At 42.6% G+C, this 17,884-nt stretch overlaps 1 protein-coding gene across 1 annotated transcript; it reads right to left on the bottom strand.

The window, feature by feature from the left end:
• Positions 1–14,659: 14,659 nt before the first annotated feature.
• On the bottom strand, positions 14,660–16,891 carry LOC115990220. The gene is made up of 2 exons (XM_031114067.1): positions 16,142–16,891; positions 14,660–14,767 (listed from the first exon to the last, which is right to left on the bottom strand). Exons 1-2 carry the CDS (start codon positions 16,889–16,891, stop codon positions 14,660–14,662), a joined length of 858 nt encoding a protein of 285 aa, XP_030969927.1.
• Between the last annotated feature and the right edge of the window lie 993 nt (positions 16,892–17,884).

Genomic DNA, 17,884 nt, shown 5'->3' with positions numbered 1-17,884 from the left:
TCCAATTTCTTTTGGGTATGTATCAGTATCTCAATGGGTGCACAGGAGTATTGGATTTGACATGTGTCTGCATCTTAACAGGTCCAAAGAAAAATTTTCAGGCATATTCATATTCCTATATTTTAAGTGAAATTTACACTTTACCCCCTAAATAAAATGTTGTTGGTTGCTAAATAAACAAAGCAAGACTTTTACTCTCTGTAGGCATAGGGAAACCCGAGTAATCAAGGGACAAGGAAAAAAAATCAAGTGGTCAAAGGAAGTAATTCTGATCCAAAAGGTCACAAAAAAGAGAAAGAGAGTCTTATTTTGTTGAGTTTGTTGACTGAAAAGAATAAGGAGAAAGACTGAAAGAAGAACTTAATATTTTTTATAAGTTCATGCATGTATGATGCATGAGGCGTCATATTTCATTTATATATATATATTACCATTTTCACTGATAAGACAAAATATCAAGATTGTGTTTAGTTATTTGAATTTGGATTTGTATTTAAATTTGAATTTTAAAGTGATAAATTTAAAATGCCTAAATTTAAAATCTAAATATTGAAATGTATCTTATGGATTTCTAAAATTCTATGGACTTAGAAGTTATTTCAAATTCTATAATGGATTTGTCAAATTCAAATCTATGTGCCCAAATCTCGTCATCCAATCTCTCACAAAGTTATTCTGTGTATGTTGGATTGGAAAAAAACCGTGCATGGTTCAATCTTCAATGGACTAGATTGTGCCACGTAGTCATCACACTGACATATCCATCGGGAAAAGTTGATCCGCATGGTTCGTTAGGAATAGTTGCTTAGATTTTACGTACTTGGCATGAGCTGATTTTGACTAGAGTTTATGAGGGTCTTTTCTATATGCTTCTTGTGTTAATATGTACTCTATTGGTTATCTCATCAAGGCAATCGTTCTATTCATTTGATACTTGTATCTTCACAAATTTTTTTTTTTTTTTTGGTTGGAAGAAGCATAAAAATAGCTAGATAGTTATAAGCATTACTTTGGCATTTTATTCTTTTGCCATTTAGTTACATCAAAAATTGAGAAAGAGACTTAAAGCTTTGTTACCATGCAAATTCCCAAAACAATTTCCCTTTATTATGTCAAAAGTCATTGGTTAAGTAAAATATTAGACAATATGAAAATACACTATTGGTCTATAAAGTATCTTAGACCCCACAACACTCGACAAATAAACTCCTAAAAAGAATCCCTCTCGTTATTTAAAATTCTAATTCTATGGCGTTGTAGCTAGCATTTGTTGCAGGTCTTTAGTCTCATTTGCACGCAATGACCCTCGGTTGCCCTGATTGTTCAATTTAGGACTTTATATTAAATTTATTTTGTTCTTAATTGGGAAGACCCTGTTTCTAAAGGACTTGGTTTGGATCTGTATTAGGTCATCAATTTTTTGATTTGGTAATACTGATGCCACATCACTTAAAAAAAGTCACATTATTATTGTTTGTTGTGAAATTTTAAAGTACTCGCAAGTGTATGAACTATACCGAAGTATAGTTTGACAAGAACGAGGTCGAACTCAAAGGGACTTAGATGGACATAGGAAAATTAATTAAACCTTAACCAAAGTAATCCTAATCTAGTTTTATAAAAATTGATTGTTTTGAAATTAAAATAAACTAAGCAAATAATTAAACAAAGCAAAAATGTGATATAAAACAGTAAAAAGATGTAAACAAACAAGAGAAAGAATTAAGGTTTTGGAATCCGCCTTATAAGTCATATCAGCAAATATTTATGATCATTAATTTTTCCCAACCCACTGCATGATAATTTAAAAATCAATCTTGCTATCATGGAAAATATTCTCATTAAAATCTCTATTTAATATTCTAAAGTATGCTCTTCTTCGCTTCTTAGGTATAAAATCAAATCATCAATTGTATTCATCGCCAAAGAAATCACAAAAGATATCTAATTTTATAATCAAACAATTATAAAACCAAGCATTAGATTAATTAAGATAAATCCAAAATCATGAGAAAAACATGATTAAACTCATATTAAGAATCCTATCTTAGTTAATTGTAATGAAGTAAGAACAATTTAAATCATTAAATAACAACTATTATACAAAAAATCAAATCACATAAATAACACTAACAATCCTTAACAAGGTTTCACCCTCAACCGTAATTGAAAATTAATTTAGTTACTCATAATAGTTGACAAAAAAACACAAAAACAAAATACTAAGCATTAAATTTGACAAATAAAATAAAGCTAGAGTGAAAGAGATAAATCACAGTGCTAGAGAAAAGCAGGAAGCAACTGGCAGCATTGCCTCTTGCTCCTATTTCCTCTTTTTTGCTCCAGCCCTCCGTCGTCCTCTGTTTCAGCTTTCTTCTAGCCAGCCCCCATATTTTCTGTTTCGCTCTATTTATACTTGCATTCACATATGCGGCTGAGACCTAAAAGCTCATTATTAAAACCAAAGTGGCCCAAAAGTAAGTACTCCCAGGTGGATGTTTCGGTGAAAAAATGAAGAGGCCCACGTCAAACTTCCAAAGCCCATCTGTACATCTCCCACGCAAACATGATTTTGTTTTCTTCTGTCTACTTTTATTCACCACGTTAGATTAACATTGGCCTCACTCTTCAATTTTCCTTTTTTCTTTTCTTTACTCCTTGTTGGACTTGCCAGCCCGTGCTTGTGTAAGTCATTCCCTTGGACTGCTTTTATTCTTTTCTTGTATTTTTGCTTGCTTCACTTCACGCTTGGGTTGGATCTCTCAAATTGGCTTGACTTAATTGACCAGTATTCTGCCTCAAATAAAGCCTATTAGCATGTAAACTCTTTATTACCTATAAGAAAAAAATAATAGATAATTACTCACAAAATCACAGGCTAGTAATGCTAAATATGCAAATATGAGAGTAATTTATTGTATATATTTCATGCACATCATTGTTCCTTTAGACTTGTTTCCAAAAATAAAAAATAATAGTACTCATTTGAAACTTAAAATCTGAAGGGACCAAAAGCACTTGCATGATAAATTTTAAGAGCTAATTGTGTATTTTAGCCTAAATTATAATTAAAGCTACTTTTATATACATAATGAGAGAGAGAGAGAGAGAGAGAGAGAGAGAGAGAGAGAATTACTTACATATATTTGAATAGATATAATTAATTTACTGGTGGCAAGACATCCTCTAATTCCTTACATATCTTTGATTAGATACCATTAATTTAATGGTACCGAGAGACATCCTTAGTCCAATGGTATCCTCTCAAGTTCAAGATCTCGAGATTGGGGTGGGGTAATTTATTATTAGGATAATTTCTAACCATGATTAAAAAAAAAACAGAATTTGTTGATATATATATATATATATGTATATATTCTTTTTTAATAACAGAATTTGTTGGATCTACGCATAAATTAGTAATTTTAGCCAGCAAAGAAATTCTAGCATCTTGTAAATGGAAATGGTAATAACAATTTTCAATTCCCAACCCTTAAATTGATCATTTTTCCAGGTTGTAGTTATACGTCCATCCTGATCATATGAGTACGTGTACTCCTTTCATTTGACTCAAATAATAGATCATCTGAGAAGCACGTGACCAAATCACGTCTCTCTAACTGTGTAAAGGGTCATTATTGCAGGATTATTGAAGATGAATCTCAATTATTTTTTGGTTCTTGAGTCGAAACTTTTTCTCAAAGTGTGTGAAGTACTACTGTGTACTGCTCTACCGGTGAAGTACTTCTCTGTTTTCCTCATAGCTTATCCACGGATAAGGCCTAGATCCAGCTATGCCAGCATGCTTGCTTTCCTTGGTGGCGTGCTGTACAAATGAAATAGTAAAAAAAGAAATCACATAAATGATATAACTGATTTCTTTTTACCAAACGTCCGCATTTAAAAAAAAAAAAATTTCCTCAGAAAAATGTCCCATCATATACGAGGCCTACAATTCCCAGCTTGTTTACATGGGAAAAGTCATTCACTCTCTCCAACATGTAAGCCATTTCACCACCGTGCACAATCGCCATTGTTTTGATCCTGAATTCCATTTTAGTACTTATATCGCTTTTAACAAAAGTTTATTTTTTTTGAAGAGGAATTGAAATACTTGATTGAAGCTGGGAAAGGCTAAAACTTTGGGTGTTTTTTATTCTCAATTTAGTGTTTTATGAAATTGGTTATTTGGTAATTTTCTTTTGTGTGTGTATGCTTGTATATTTTTTAGATAGTTTCAACCTATGACGTCATCTTCTAATGATAACTCTTTATCTTCAAACTAAGACACCAATCAATTTTTGGTGTAAGCGGGATTAAATCTCAAATCTATTATTCAACCATCAGAGATTTTACTATTTTAGTTAATTGGAACTCACCTGTATGCCTATATGTTATTTGCTCATTTGATATATGATGGATGACCACAATTCCCTTAGGCAACCTCCTCGTCTAGAAGAGGGACCAATGGACGAAGGAATCACTCCACTCCATCACTACCCGAACCCATTGGACGAAGGAAAGACCGCCAGCTCATAAACGATGGCAATGCATTACAGGACCACAATAAGTCTCTTTACCGTTGGAGAGAGGATAATCCTCTCATTAACACCTCAAGGAAGCGTTACAAATACCACATTTAAACCTCCCTTAAGAGCACCCCCAACAACTAGGAAAAGGAAGCAGGTATATATACAAGTATCTTAGGACCTAAAAAGGTACGGAATTCAAGTACAAAAGCTATGATATTTTGATATAGAAACTCTCCTCCCTCTCTCAGCTATCTGACTTAATTATCGGAGGCTCTATGACAGGCACCACATCGGTGTTCCCTCTTTTTATTTGTTCTTGCAGGGCTTCCAGATGGTCTTGGTCAACAATCCTACTGGACAATCATCTTGACTGACGATCTCAGCATCATCAATTTGGCGTCGTCTGTGGGAAATAGGAATGACAACGGGTCGAGTTCGGGCCGGGTTTTTCCATACCCGTACCCGATCCGCAGGCCAAGACCCATGGCCCGGACCCGGCTCGTTTACTAAACAGATTTTTTTTTGAGGCCCGAACCCGCCCCACGGGCCCCGTTGGGCCGTGGTACTTCAGGGCCCATTCTGTGGCCCAATAAAAAAAAAATGTTTGCCTAATATTGATTTTCCTAGCAACCAAACAGGAGGGGAAAAAGAATACTCAAGAAAACCCATTATTTTCTCAGCAACCAACAGATCGGAAACCCTTTTTTTTTTTCATTACAATATTTTCCCACATTAAAAGCAAAAACAAGAATTAACATACAAACCCTAGGTCTGAATAATAAGACCCCACAAAATCAAATCAAACAAGCCGATCTATTCAACCAAAATAGCACTAAAACTAGAAATTACAAATTTGATTCTTTGAACAGAAAGAACGATTTTCACTAAAAGAACAAAAAGAACAAAAGCTTGAGTTCATGAGGTGAGGGAGATGAGAGAGTTGCGGCCTTGTGGGGTGGAGGAGGGCCTAGTGAGGTGAGGGAGGAGCAGCGGTGTCTGTAGGTTGCGGTAGGGTGAAGGAGGCAGGGAGGAAAGACCAGTGAGGAGGAGAATGGAGCGGCGACGGCGAGGTGAGGTATGCAAGGAGCAGCGACGTCAGCGAAGTGAGAAGCGGCGTCGGCGATGTGAGCATGGGAGGCGAAGCAGCGGCGCCAGTGGTCTTGCTCAAGTGAGAGTGAGAGTGAGGGTGAGGGAGAGAATGGGAGGCGGCTTGGGAGAGAGTGAGAGGGTGAGAGAATGGGTCTGAGGGATTTAGGGGAAAAGTGAGCATTTATAGTTAGGGTTTTATTTTTTATTTTTTAATATTATATATTCGAGTCGGGTTCGAGCCAGGTATGCCTAATACCTGGACCGGACCCGACCCGAACCCGCTTTGGGTTTTTTAATGAAAACCCAGACTCGACCCTAATGTTAAATGGGTCGGGTACCCGACCCATTAGGGTCGGGCCGGACCGAGTACCTGCAGGTCGGGTTCATTTTGCCATCCCTAGTGGGAAACGACTTTTTTGCACTTAGGTTCAAAAGCACCATTCTAGTCAATTTATACGTCCAGATGGAATCTAACACTAACCAAGATCCTGCAGCATTAGCTCTGGAAATTTAGACACTCGTAGCCACCGTGGAGGAGCTTACCATACAGAACCAAGAGATGAGGCAGCGACTGTAACAAGAAGACAATCGCTCAGAGACCAACCGGGATGATGACGGGGACATCCAAAAAATACGACCAAGTACTCTAGAAGGGGCGAACTCGGACCTTCTCAAAGTGAGAAAAGAGATAGACGAGTTAAGGAATGCGATCAAGGAAAAAACATATCAAAGTCTGGATAGAATGGTCAGGAGGACAGATTCACCTTTCACCATGGCAGTCTTAGTGTGCTCGATACCCTCAAAGTTTTGTTTACCACAGCTTGAGCCATTTGACGGGCTGAAGGACCCCTTGGATCATCTTAACACCTTTAAGACGACTTTGGGTCTCCAACAGCCCCCCGACGAGATACTATGTCGTACTTTCCCCACTACTCTCAAAGGAGCAGCCAGGGAGTGGTTCACTAAGCTACCAACATCATCCATTGATAACTTTGAACAGCTAGGCAGTTCTTTCCTCCGTCATTTCGTCGGCGGGCAGCACCTAAAAAGGCCAGCAAACCATTTACTCATCATCAGGTAAGGAGAGAAGGAGACCCTAAGATCGTATGTAACGTGTTTCACTTGAGAAACTTTGGAGGTGGACGAAGCAGACAATAAAGTACAGCTGACAACCTTCAAGGCTGGGCTGAAGTCTAGGGAGTTTGTGGTCCCTTTAGCAAATAATCCCCCTAAGACGATGGCAGAAATGCTCTTAAAGGCGTAGAAGTATATGAACGTTGAGAATGCCTTGTCAACAATAGAAGGGGTGGAGAAGCCCAAGGAGAAAAAGAAGGAGAAGGAAGATGACCGAAGAGGACGAAAAAGGGATCAGGCAGATCACCAAAATATTGAAAGGAATAGACGGAGAGATGATAAAAACCCTCGTACAATAAAGTTCACTCCTTTAGTTATGCTCGTTGACCAGATTCTGGTGCGAATTAAGGATGAACATTACCTTAAATGGCCTAGACCATTACACTCGTCACCCAACGTGTGCGACAAGAGAAAATAATTCCGTTTCCACAAAGATTACGGGCATTACATAGAGGGCTGCAGAGACTTGAAAGAACAGATAGAAGAGCTCATACGAAAAGGGAAACTACAGTAGTTCGTGAAGAAGGGAGATCTTAGCAGATCCAAAGATGATAAAAAGGGTCAGTACGAAGTCCCTCAGAGGGACGAAGATCGCATGCCCCTTCATCCATAAAGTACCATAGGGGAGATAAAGACAAACACAGGGGGACCGTCTATAGGGAGGTCATTCAAGTCCTTTAGGAAGTCATACCAAAGGCAAGTGAACAGCGTTCATGGGATGCCACCTTTGAAGCAGAGGCGGACGGGCCAAGATATGCTATTCTCAAAAGAAGATGCCAGAGGAGTGAAATAATCTTATGACGACCCGTTGGTCATTATGCTCATGATTGAAGGATTCAATACCAAAAGGGTTTTGATAAACAATGGGAGCTCGGCAGATATCATTTACCTCTCTACCTTCCAGCTGTAAAAGGTAGATTTGAAAAGACTTCGTCCATTCGAATCCCCCCTTGTCAGTTTTAGTGGAGACAAAGTATACCCCCGGGGAATAGTAACGCTAACAGTCACGGCCGGCTCGTACCCACTCCAAGTAATCAATAAACATAACTTCTTGGTAGTAGACTTACCTTCGTTCTACAATGTGATTATAGGAAGGCCTACCCTCAATCGTTCGAGAGTAGCCACATCCACGTATTGTCTAAAGGTGAAGTTCTTAACAGAACAGGGAATTGGGGAAATAATAGGAGACCAAGTGCTGGCACGAGAATGTTACCAGGAAGTCCTAGCGTCAAAAGAAAACTGATGAGGTGCAAACTCGTCAGTCTCAGTAGGTAGATGGAACTCCCCGTTAGCGCCTGGTTCTCTTCTTGTAAGGTGGTCACCGGTGTGGTGCCTGCCACAATGTCTCCAATGCCATAGTTAGAACAATCAAGCTGTTCACAGAACTAAAAAGCAAGAAATATCTTTTCAGAATCTTAGTCTCATACCTTATGCTGCAAATGTGAGAGTTTTATATCTGTGAGCTTGACTGCTAGCCGTTGGAGTGTAAATGCTCTTCTTTCATAACGCCTCAAGCCCAATTATGGGGCTTTTATTAGTCTCCAACGGTCTGCTTTGCTGGTTTCGTAACTGCCCAGGTTACCTGCTGACACCATTGAATGACCTTCCTTTCCTCGTCGTTGATGGTTTATTCGTTGTCAGGGGGTACCCTCGTCATTACGCTTACCTCGTCACTATAACGTGTTCTTGTCAATCCCATCAATTGCCCCCCAGGTTTTGTGGTCGTCAGTGACGTGTCATGAGGGCCACAGAAGGTGAAAAGTTTCATTCATTGAGTTGTTTGTGATGCTTGGGGTTTCGTTTCGAATTTAATGATGGATGGCGGTGCGGTATGGAACGTGGCCACATGGCATATGCTGATTGAGGGTATTAATGGCATGACCCTTGGGTTTCCCGTTGCTTTTCAGTTTCCTTGGGTTTTTGGGTTTAAAAAACTTTTCTTTTCCTTCACTCTGGTTTTTCTTTCCCTTCCTACTCCGAGCGTTTGTTCCTTTTGTTTCATTTCTGCCACCATTCCGATCTCATTCCGGTGATTTTGACCTTGCTCCAGCGACAAATTTCTCCGGCCTCGACTGTTCCTCTTTTCAAGGTACTATTTCTTCGATTTCTCAGATTATTTTTTTTATGAACTTCTTTACAAATTCCTGATTTTCCCTTTGTCTTTTATTCTTGTTGTTTTTGTGTTTGGGCGTTTAGGATTGGGTATCCCCTTTTTCATGGTTAATTCTTCTGAGGTTTGGGAAGCTTACCCCTCAGTTTCTTTCTTTTTTGCTCGCTTAGGGGCGGCTTTGGGTGTTTCTGGGGATTTTTTTCCTTTGACTGGGAATTATCTCTTTGAAGGTAGTGGTTTGAGTGTGGTTTTAGGGGAGCTATCTCCAATTTTGGGTCGGTCATTGGCTTGGTTTGAGAGAGAGACGAAGAGGATGTCTGAGGTGAGGTCCAGTGAGTTAGACACTAGGTTGTCATCTAGCGGCGGCCCAGTCGAGGGTGATACAGCCGTTTCTATCCCTCGTCAGGTTAGGGCTTTTTACGCTTTCAATGAAGAGTGTGGGCTGGACGCTGATACAGTGACCAGGTTTAAAGATAGGTTTCAATTCCCTGCGCGGGTTCGCGTTCGTCAGCCTGGTCCTGATGATCGGGCTTGTCATTTCTTTCCTGGTGAAGTGTGTTTCTACGAGGCTGCTTTCACTTCAGGACTTAGGTTACCCGTCCATCCTTTTGTGATGGAGCTCCTGGATTACTTTGGCATTGCCCCCGGGCAGCTTATGCCTAACTCCTGGAGGATAGTTATTAATTGTATGGAAATATGGCTAGCGGCCAATGAGGACATGATCAAAGTAAGTGAGCTCGTCCATATCTACCGTTTGAAGAAATCAAAGGAGTATGGATATTATGAACTAGTTCCTTGGACGAGGGGGAATAGAATCGTTAAGGGTTTAGCCTCGTCATTCAGGTACTGGAAGTCACGTTTCATTTTCGTGTCCGGGGATGGCTTTGAGACCCCTTCTAGCGAGGCTTGGGGTGATATCCCAAGGTTGCTTCGTCGGTGGGGAACCCCAGACTTAGGTGCGTCCATGTTTCTTCCTTTCTGTTTATTTTTGTCTTGTATGTTTAGTCGTCACTAACCGCTTGCTCATTTTCTTTTGCAGTTACAAAACGCCCAAAGTTGAAGAGCAAATACCGGGGTCGTGTTCAGAAGGCGACTGAATACGCGAAGACGATTGAGAGCTGGGACGATCTTCTTGATCCGCGAACACTCTCTTTCTACTGTTTAGGCCCGGATCCGTCTCCTTACTTTCTGCGCAATATTACCATCGAAGAGAAGAAGAGTAAGTGTTTTCTTCGTCAGTACTGTCCTTTACCTGCATACTTTGGATTTCTTAGTTATTTATTTATTTATTTATTTTTTTTTATTTTTAGAGATGATGACCAAATTTAATAAGGACATGTACGCCAAGATGAGGGCCAAGAAGGATGAACCCTTGTCCAATCTTGGCAAGAAGATAATTCGCGTTACGGGGAAAGGACCATCTGTTGTCCCCCCTGCGGATGCCACTCCCATCGTCTCAGGAGTTGAAGGCGCGAGGGTGGCCTCCCAGCTACCTCAGTTGAGGAAATCCCTACCCCGTCGTCGAAGAGGCCGAGATTGTCTGCCATGGACAAAGAGAAGGAAAAGGTTGGTTCATCCATCTTTGACGACGAGGGAGCGGCTGTGGAGCGGGCACATAACATTGTGCGGGCTGAGGACCTTAGGGTCTTTTCTGGAGTGCCTGTCAACGTGGTTGCGGGTCAGCACGTCCATAAAATTGTACAGGTAAGGTCGTCCACACGTTTTCCTTGGTTTCCTCTTATATCAATCTTCACTTTCTTTTTTTTTTTTTACTGACGCACTTATCTTCCTTCGTCAGGTGTTGGGTGAGGGCCTTCACCTCGCCTCTGAGTATCTTACTCAAGAGGCCAAGGTGGCTTCTTTGACGTCCAAGATGGAGGCTTTGGCAAAGGAGAATTCCGCACTAAAAAAGGACCTCAATGAGTCCATGGACGGGGCTGCAACCTTGAAGGAGCAAGTCAAGGCTTTGAACTCTGATCTTAGGGTTGAACGTCAGCTGAATTTGGAGAAGGACGACCAGCTTCAGGCGGCGAAGGAAAAACTGAAGACGATTGCGGCTAGGTCCGTCAAGGCTTTTCAGCAAACTGAAGAGTATTCCACAGTACTCTTCAGTTGGTACTTCAAGGGTTTCGAGCTTCTTCGTAGATACCTCGTCAAGCACCCTGCTGGGGTTGATCTGCCGACTTTGGATTTGGAAGTGGTGGACCAAGAGATGGCTGCTGACGAGGCCGTCCAATCCTCTATGCTTGAAGGTGATGCTCCTAGTGACGTCGTCCCTAATGCTGAGAACGCTTCTGCTGCTGACGACCCGGTTACTGACGCTCCAGACGCCCGAGCTTGATCCTTAGAAAAAATTTATCACTTATATTTGCCCATTATGTTTTAGGCCCCCCTTTTTTTTTTTGGAGATGTACATATATTTTTTTTATTTTTAGAACAATATCTTTTGGCCCTGTTAAGAGAACAAGGATAATTGCCCTATGCTTTTGGGCTTTTCTATGATTTAATGTTTATCTGCTTTTGTGGTTACACTACTGTCTGTGTTTGTGCCCATGTGCGTGATTTAGCGTAAACTTCTTAGCGTACCTTGTATTTGGCTAGCACTTAGTGCAAATTCCTTGTGATTTGCTCGTCATTCTTTATCCTTGTTGTGGATTTCTGTCCTTCTTCTTTTTCTTTTTGTTCTTTTCCTTGCGGGTTCGCCAATGTCCTTGGTTCGTTCAGTGGGACTTTGCCATTCGCGTATCCCTCGTCAGTGATTTACATCCGTCTTGGCGGAATCTTATCACTTAGCTTTTTTTTTTTTTTTTTTTTTTTTTTTTTTTTTTTTTTATGGTGACTTACATCCCATTAAGGAATCTCGTCACTTTGGGCTTCGTCAGTGATTTACATCCGTCTTGGCGGAATCTTATCACTTAGCCTTTTTTTTTTTTATGGTGACTTACATCCCATTAAGGAATCTCGTCACTTAGGGCTTCGTCAGTGATTTACATCCGTCTTGGCGGAATCTTATCACTTAGCCCTTTTTTTTATGGTGACTTACATCCCATTAAGGAATCTCGTCACTTAGGGCTTCGTCAGTGATGTACATCCGTCTTGGTGGAATCTTATCACTTAGCCCCTTTTTCTCATATTCGTTGGTGTTGTCGTCAGTGACATACACTCGTCAAGGTGGACTCTTGTTAGTTTGACTTACAAATGACTGGACCTGTTTGCATAAAGACATCAAAGGATAAGAAATTTTTATTGAATTCAGGAGCAATTGCCTTTGTCTATTACATCTACTGGTGGTACTTTTTTAAATGCTCAATATTCCATGGTCGAGGGAGCCTTTGTCTGTCCATGGTTTCCAAGTGATAACTTCCTTGTCTTGAGTAGTGAATGACTCGGTAGGGACCTTCCCACGTAGGACCCAGCTTTCCCTGGGTAGGGTCTTTAGTTGCCATGGTGGTCCTGCGTAGGACGAGGTCACCTATGTCCAGGCGTCTCAGTTTGACCCTTTTGTCATAGTATTCGGCCATCTTTCTTTGATACTTCGTCATCTTGCTGGATGCGTTGACTCTTACTTCGTCCAGACAATCTAGGTTCAGTCGTAGTTCGTCGCCATTGATCTCTTTGTTGAAGGTTCCATGCCTGATACTTGTAACCCCTACTTCGACTAGGATTACTGCTGCTTCTGTACAATAGGTAAGCCTAAAGGGGGTTTCTCCTGTTGGGGTTCTGGCGGTGGTTCTGTAAGCCCACAGGACATTTGGTAGTTCTTTTGGCTAGGCACCTTTCGCATCGTCCAGTCTGGTCTTGATAATCTTGAGCAGCGTCCGGTTCGTCACTTCCGTCTACCCGTTTGCTTGAGGATGCCCTGGGGATGAGAACTGATTCTTGATCCCAAGGCTTGAGCAGAATTCCCTGAAGTCTTGACTGTCGAACTGCCTTCCATTGTCTGATATGATCATCGAGGAAATCCCGAACCTGCAGATTATGTTCTTCCACACAAAGTTTTGGATCTGAGCCTTAGTGATCGTTGCTAGGGCCTCTGCTTCAACCCATTTTGTAAAATAGTCAATAGCAACAAGAAGGAATTTTACCTGACCTTTACCTTGGGGCAGAGGACTGACGATATCGATTCCCCATTGTGCAAATGGTCATGGGGAAGCTATGGTCGTCATTTTCTCTGCTGGAAGCCGCTGCACATTCCCGTATCGTTGGCATTTGTCGCACCTCCTGACGATCTCAGCAGCATCCACCTGGATGGTTGGCCAAAAATATCCTGCCCTTACCACTTTGTTTACTAGGGATTTGGAGCCGGTATGGTCGCCACAAATTCCTCCGTGTACTTCCTCCAAGATGTATTTGGCCTCTTCCTCGTCGACGCACTTCAAGTAGGGCATTGAGAAGCCTTTCTTGTACAAGACGTCATTCAGGATCGTGAATCTGGCTGCCCTCTTTTTGATCTTTTTGGCTTCTTCAATGTTTTGAGGTAGGTGCCCGTCCTGGAGGAAGGATATTATGGGCGTCATCCAGGTGTCGGTGCTCTGGATGGTGAAGGTTGCAACTTCCTCGATACTAGGGTGTTTTTGGACTTCCATCGCCAAGTCCGTGCTAGTCCCTTCTTCTTTTGATGACGCTAGCTTTAACACTTCGTCAGCCCCCCATATTCTGACTTTTTGGGATTTGTATGAACTCCACTGTATCGAATTCCTGAGCTAGCTGTCTTGCCAACTTGAGGTACTTCTGCATCCTTTCTTCTTTTGCCTCGTATTCTCCCTTGATCTGTCCAATCACTAGTTTTGAATCACTTTGGATCAACAAATTTTTGGCACCAAGAGCTTTCCCAAGTCTCAGTCCCGTCAGTATTCCTTCGTATTCAGCTTCGTTGTTGGTGGCTGGGAACTTTAGCTGGACCCCATATTTCAGCACTTCTCCGTCGGAGGTGGTTATGATGGCCCCTACTCCCCCCTTCTTTTGGGCTGACGAACCATCAGTCTGTATTATTAGTTTATCTGCTTCATCGGTAATCCTGTCTTCGTCAGGGAACGTGAATTCTGCGATGAAGTCCGCCAGAGCTTGTGCCTTGATTGTTGTTCTTGGATGGTACTCGATGTCAAATTGACTAAGTTCAATTGCCCACTGGACCATTCTCCCTGCTGCTTCTGGCTTGCTCATTAACTTCTTGATTGGTTGGTCCATCATTACTAGAATAGGATTTGACTGGAAATATTGCCTGAGCTTGCGCGAAGCCACTATTGGTGCAAACGCAATCTTTTCGATCCTTGGGTATCTGGACTCAGCCCCTTGGAAAGCTTGGCTGACGTAGTAAACCGGGAATTGCTTCTTACCCTCTTTTCTAATCAAAGCTGCACTTACTACCGAGGCTGACACCGCTAGGTACAGGTATAGGTTTTCTCCTTCTTTGGACAGGCTTAGGAGAGGCGGACTGCTCAGGTATTGCTTCAGCTCTTGGAACGCCGCTTCGCACTCGTCAGTCCAAGTAAAAGCCTGCTTCAATGTCTTAAAGAAGGGCAGGCATTTGTCTGTGGCCCTAGAGACGAACCTGTTTAAAGCTGCTATTCTTCCTGTGAGTTTTTGAACATCCTTGACGGTTTTGGGTGAGGCCATGTCAATGATAGCTCGTACTTTCTCTGGATTTGCTTCTATTCCTCTTTGGGACACCATGAATCCCAAGAACTTCCCCGAGGCTACCCCAAAAACACACTTGCTTGGATTCAACTTTATCTGGTGTTTTTTGAGGGTTGCAAAAGTTTCCTCCAAGTCGTCCAGATGTGTGAGCTTTTCCTTACTCTTGACGAGCATATCGTCCACGTACACCTCCATGTTCCTGCCAATCTGTTGACTGAACATCCTGTTTACCATTCTCTGATATGTAGCCCCAGCATTTTTCAGCCTAAAAGGCATCACCTTGTAACAGTAGAGTCCTTGGCTTGTGATGAAGGCTGTCTTCTCCTAGTCTTCTTCAGCCATCTTTATCTGGTTGTACCCTGAGAAGGCGTCCATGAACGTCAGTAACTTGTGTCCGGTAGTGGAGTCCATGAGCTGGTCTATCCTTGGTAGAGGGAAGCTGTCCTTTGGGCATGCTTTGTTCAGGTCGGTGAAGTCTATGCTGGATGACTTCTGGAGATATGCCCGGTATGTCCTCGTGACTCCATGCAAAGACATCTAGATTCCCTTTAAGGAACTTTATGAGTCTCATTCTCATCTTGGGGCTTAGCGTCGTCCCTATCTTGGTCGTCTTGTCTGCATTCCCTTCTACCAATTCCACTTTTTCCAAGGTCTCCATCCCATCTTCCTCTTTTTCTTCAATCGTCCACGTGTGGTTCTCCTTTCCTGCCAGCACGGCCTGATAGCATTCCCTTGCCAGGACTTGATCACCTTTTACTTCACCCACGCCGTTGTCTGTCGGGAATTTCACCTTCAAACAGTAGGTTGACGTCGTCGCCTTCCACTTGTTGAGGGTGGGCCTCTCAATGATGACATTGTAGGATGAGGGGCAATCTACCATCGGGAAGTCTACTTGTTTGGTTAACTGCAATGGGTAGGTCCCAGCCGTCACCGTCAGTGTCACTATATCCCTGGGGTAGACCCTGTCTCCATTGAAGCTGACGAGTGGAGAGTCAAAAGGGCGAAGCCTTTTTGGATCTAATCTCAGCTGCTGGAAGGTTGGGAAGTAGATGATGTCCACTGAGCTCCCGTTATCAACAAGGATCCTTTTGGTATTGAACCCTTCTATATTCAGTACTATGACCAGGGGATCGTTGTGGGGCTGCTTTACTCCCCTGGCGTCTCCTTCACTGAAGGACATGTCTTGGCATGTTCGTCGGTGCTTGGACGGAGGCATGGTGTGGACGCTGTTCACCTGTCTATGGTATGCTTTTTTGAGTGATCTAAATGATCCTCCTGAGAATGGTCCTCCTGTGATCGTGTTTATCTCCCTGATCACCTTGCGTGGAGGCTAGGACGGATGGTCGTCGTCCTGAGTGAAGGATTCACGCTAGGTCCTATTGTCGTATCTGAACTTGCTATATTCTCCTTTCTTTACATACTTCTGTAACTTTCCTTTCCGTATTAATTCCTTTATTTGCTCCTTCAGGTCTCTGCAATCTTCTGTGTTGTGGCCGTGGTCTCTATGGAACCGGCAATACTTGTTCTTGTCACGTACGTTGGGTGATGAGTGTAATGGCCTGGGCCATTTGAGATAATGCTCGTCCTTGATCTACGTGAAAATCTTGTCAACAGGCATAACCAAAGGAGTAAATTTTACCGTTCGAGGATTTTTATCATCCTTCCTCCTATTCCCGTCATTGTTCCGACGTTCTGGTCTGTCTCTCTTTTGCCCCCTACGGTCGTCTTCCCTCTTGGCCTTGTCTTCTGGCCTCTCGGTGTCTTTTATGGCAGTTAGAGCATCTTCCGCGTTCATGTACTTTTGTGCCTTCAGGAGCATCTCCACCATCGTCTTCGGGGGGTTTTTCGCAAGAGAGGCCACGAGGTCTCTGGATCTCAACCCTACTTTGAAGGTTGTCAGCTGTACCTTGTCATCAGCTTCGTTTACTTCCAGAGTTTCCCGGGTGAATCGCTTGACATATGACCTCAGAGTCTCCTTCTCTCCCTGTCTTATGGTGAGTAAGTAATCTATTGGCCTCCTTGGGCGTTGTCCCCCTATGAAGTGGCGCAAGAAGGCACTACTCAGCTGATCGAAATTGTCTATGGACGAGTTTGGCAACTTAGTAAACCATTCTCTTGCAGCTCCTTTGAGAGTTGTCGGGAAGGAACGGCACAGTATTTCGTCAGGTGGCTGTTGAAGTCCCAGAGTCGTCTTAAAGGTATTAAGGTGATCCTGGGGGTCTTTTAGCCCGTCGAAAGGCTCAAGCTGAGGTAAGCGAAATTTTGAAGGCACAGGGCATTCTAGTACCGCGGCGGTGAAGGGTGAATCCGTAGCTCTTACTATTTTGTCCAAGCTTCGGTCCATTTTTTCTTTAATGGTGCTCCTCAGCTCGTCCATTTCCTTCCTCATTTCTCGAAGGAGGTCCGAGTTTTGCTCGTCCGGAGTAGTTGGTCTACGAGGGGTTCCTCTCCGTTGACTATCCCCTTCTTCCTCCAAGTTATCTTTGGACCGGTTCTCTTTTTGTTGAGCCTATTGAACTTGCTGAAGCCGTAGCTTCATTTCCTGGTTCTGTTTGGTGAGTTCTTCAATGGTGGCTGCAAGGGCCTGGACTTGTTGGGCCAAGGTTGCTGAGTCTGGGTTGGATTCCATCTGAATGTAGAGGATTGATGGGAACTACGCTCTCAGATATGAATCTGAAAATATCAAGCTCCCCACAGACGGCGCCAAACTGATGAGGTGCAAACTCGTCAGTCTCAGTAGGTAGATGGAACTCCCCGTTAGCACCTGGTTCTCTTCTTGTAAGGTGGTCACCGGTGTGGTGCTTGCCACAATGTCTCCGATGCGAAAGTTAGAACAATCAAGCTGTTCACAGAACTAAAAAGCAAGAAATATCTTTTCAGAATCTTAGTCTCGTACCTTCATCTGCAAATGTGAGAGTTTTATATCTGTGAGCTTGACTGCTAGCCGTTGGAGCGTAAATACTCTTCTTTCATAACGCCTCAAGCCCAATTATGGGGCTTTTATTAGTCTCCAACGGCCTGCTTTGCTGGTTTCGTAATTGCCCAGGTTACTTGCTGGCACCATTGAATGACCTTCCTTTCCTCGTTGTTGATGGTTTGTTCGTCGTCAGGGGGTACCCTCGTCATTACGCTTACCTCCTCACTATAACGTGTTCTTGTCAATCCCATGAAAAACCATACATGGATGATTGAGGAAAAAACACCAGAAATTGCCAAGAAACTGGAGACGGTAGAGTTGGTTGAAGGAGATCCTACAAAGACAACCTAGGTAGGGATGAGTCTAAACCTCCAAACGAAGGAAGAAATTATCAGCTTCTTGAAGGATAACCTAGACGTGTTCGCCTAGAGTCATGAAGATATGCTAGGAATACTAGTAAATATC

This window comes from Quercus lobata, chromosome 5 (genome assembly GCF_001633185.2).
Source record: "Quercus lobata isolate SW786 chromosome 5, ValleyOak3.0 Primary Assembly, whole genome shotgun sequence".
Taxonomy (NCBI): domain Eukaryota; kingdom Viridiplantae; phylum Streptophyta; class Magnoliopsida; order Fagales; family Fagaceae; genus Quercus; species Quercus lobata.
The sequence above is the reverse complement of the archived record's forward strand: the minus strand, read 5'-3'. Positions and strand labels throughout refer to the sequence as shown.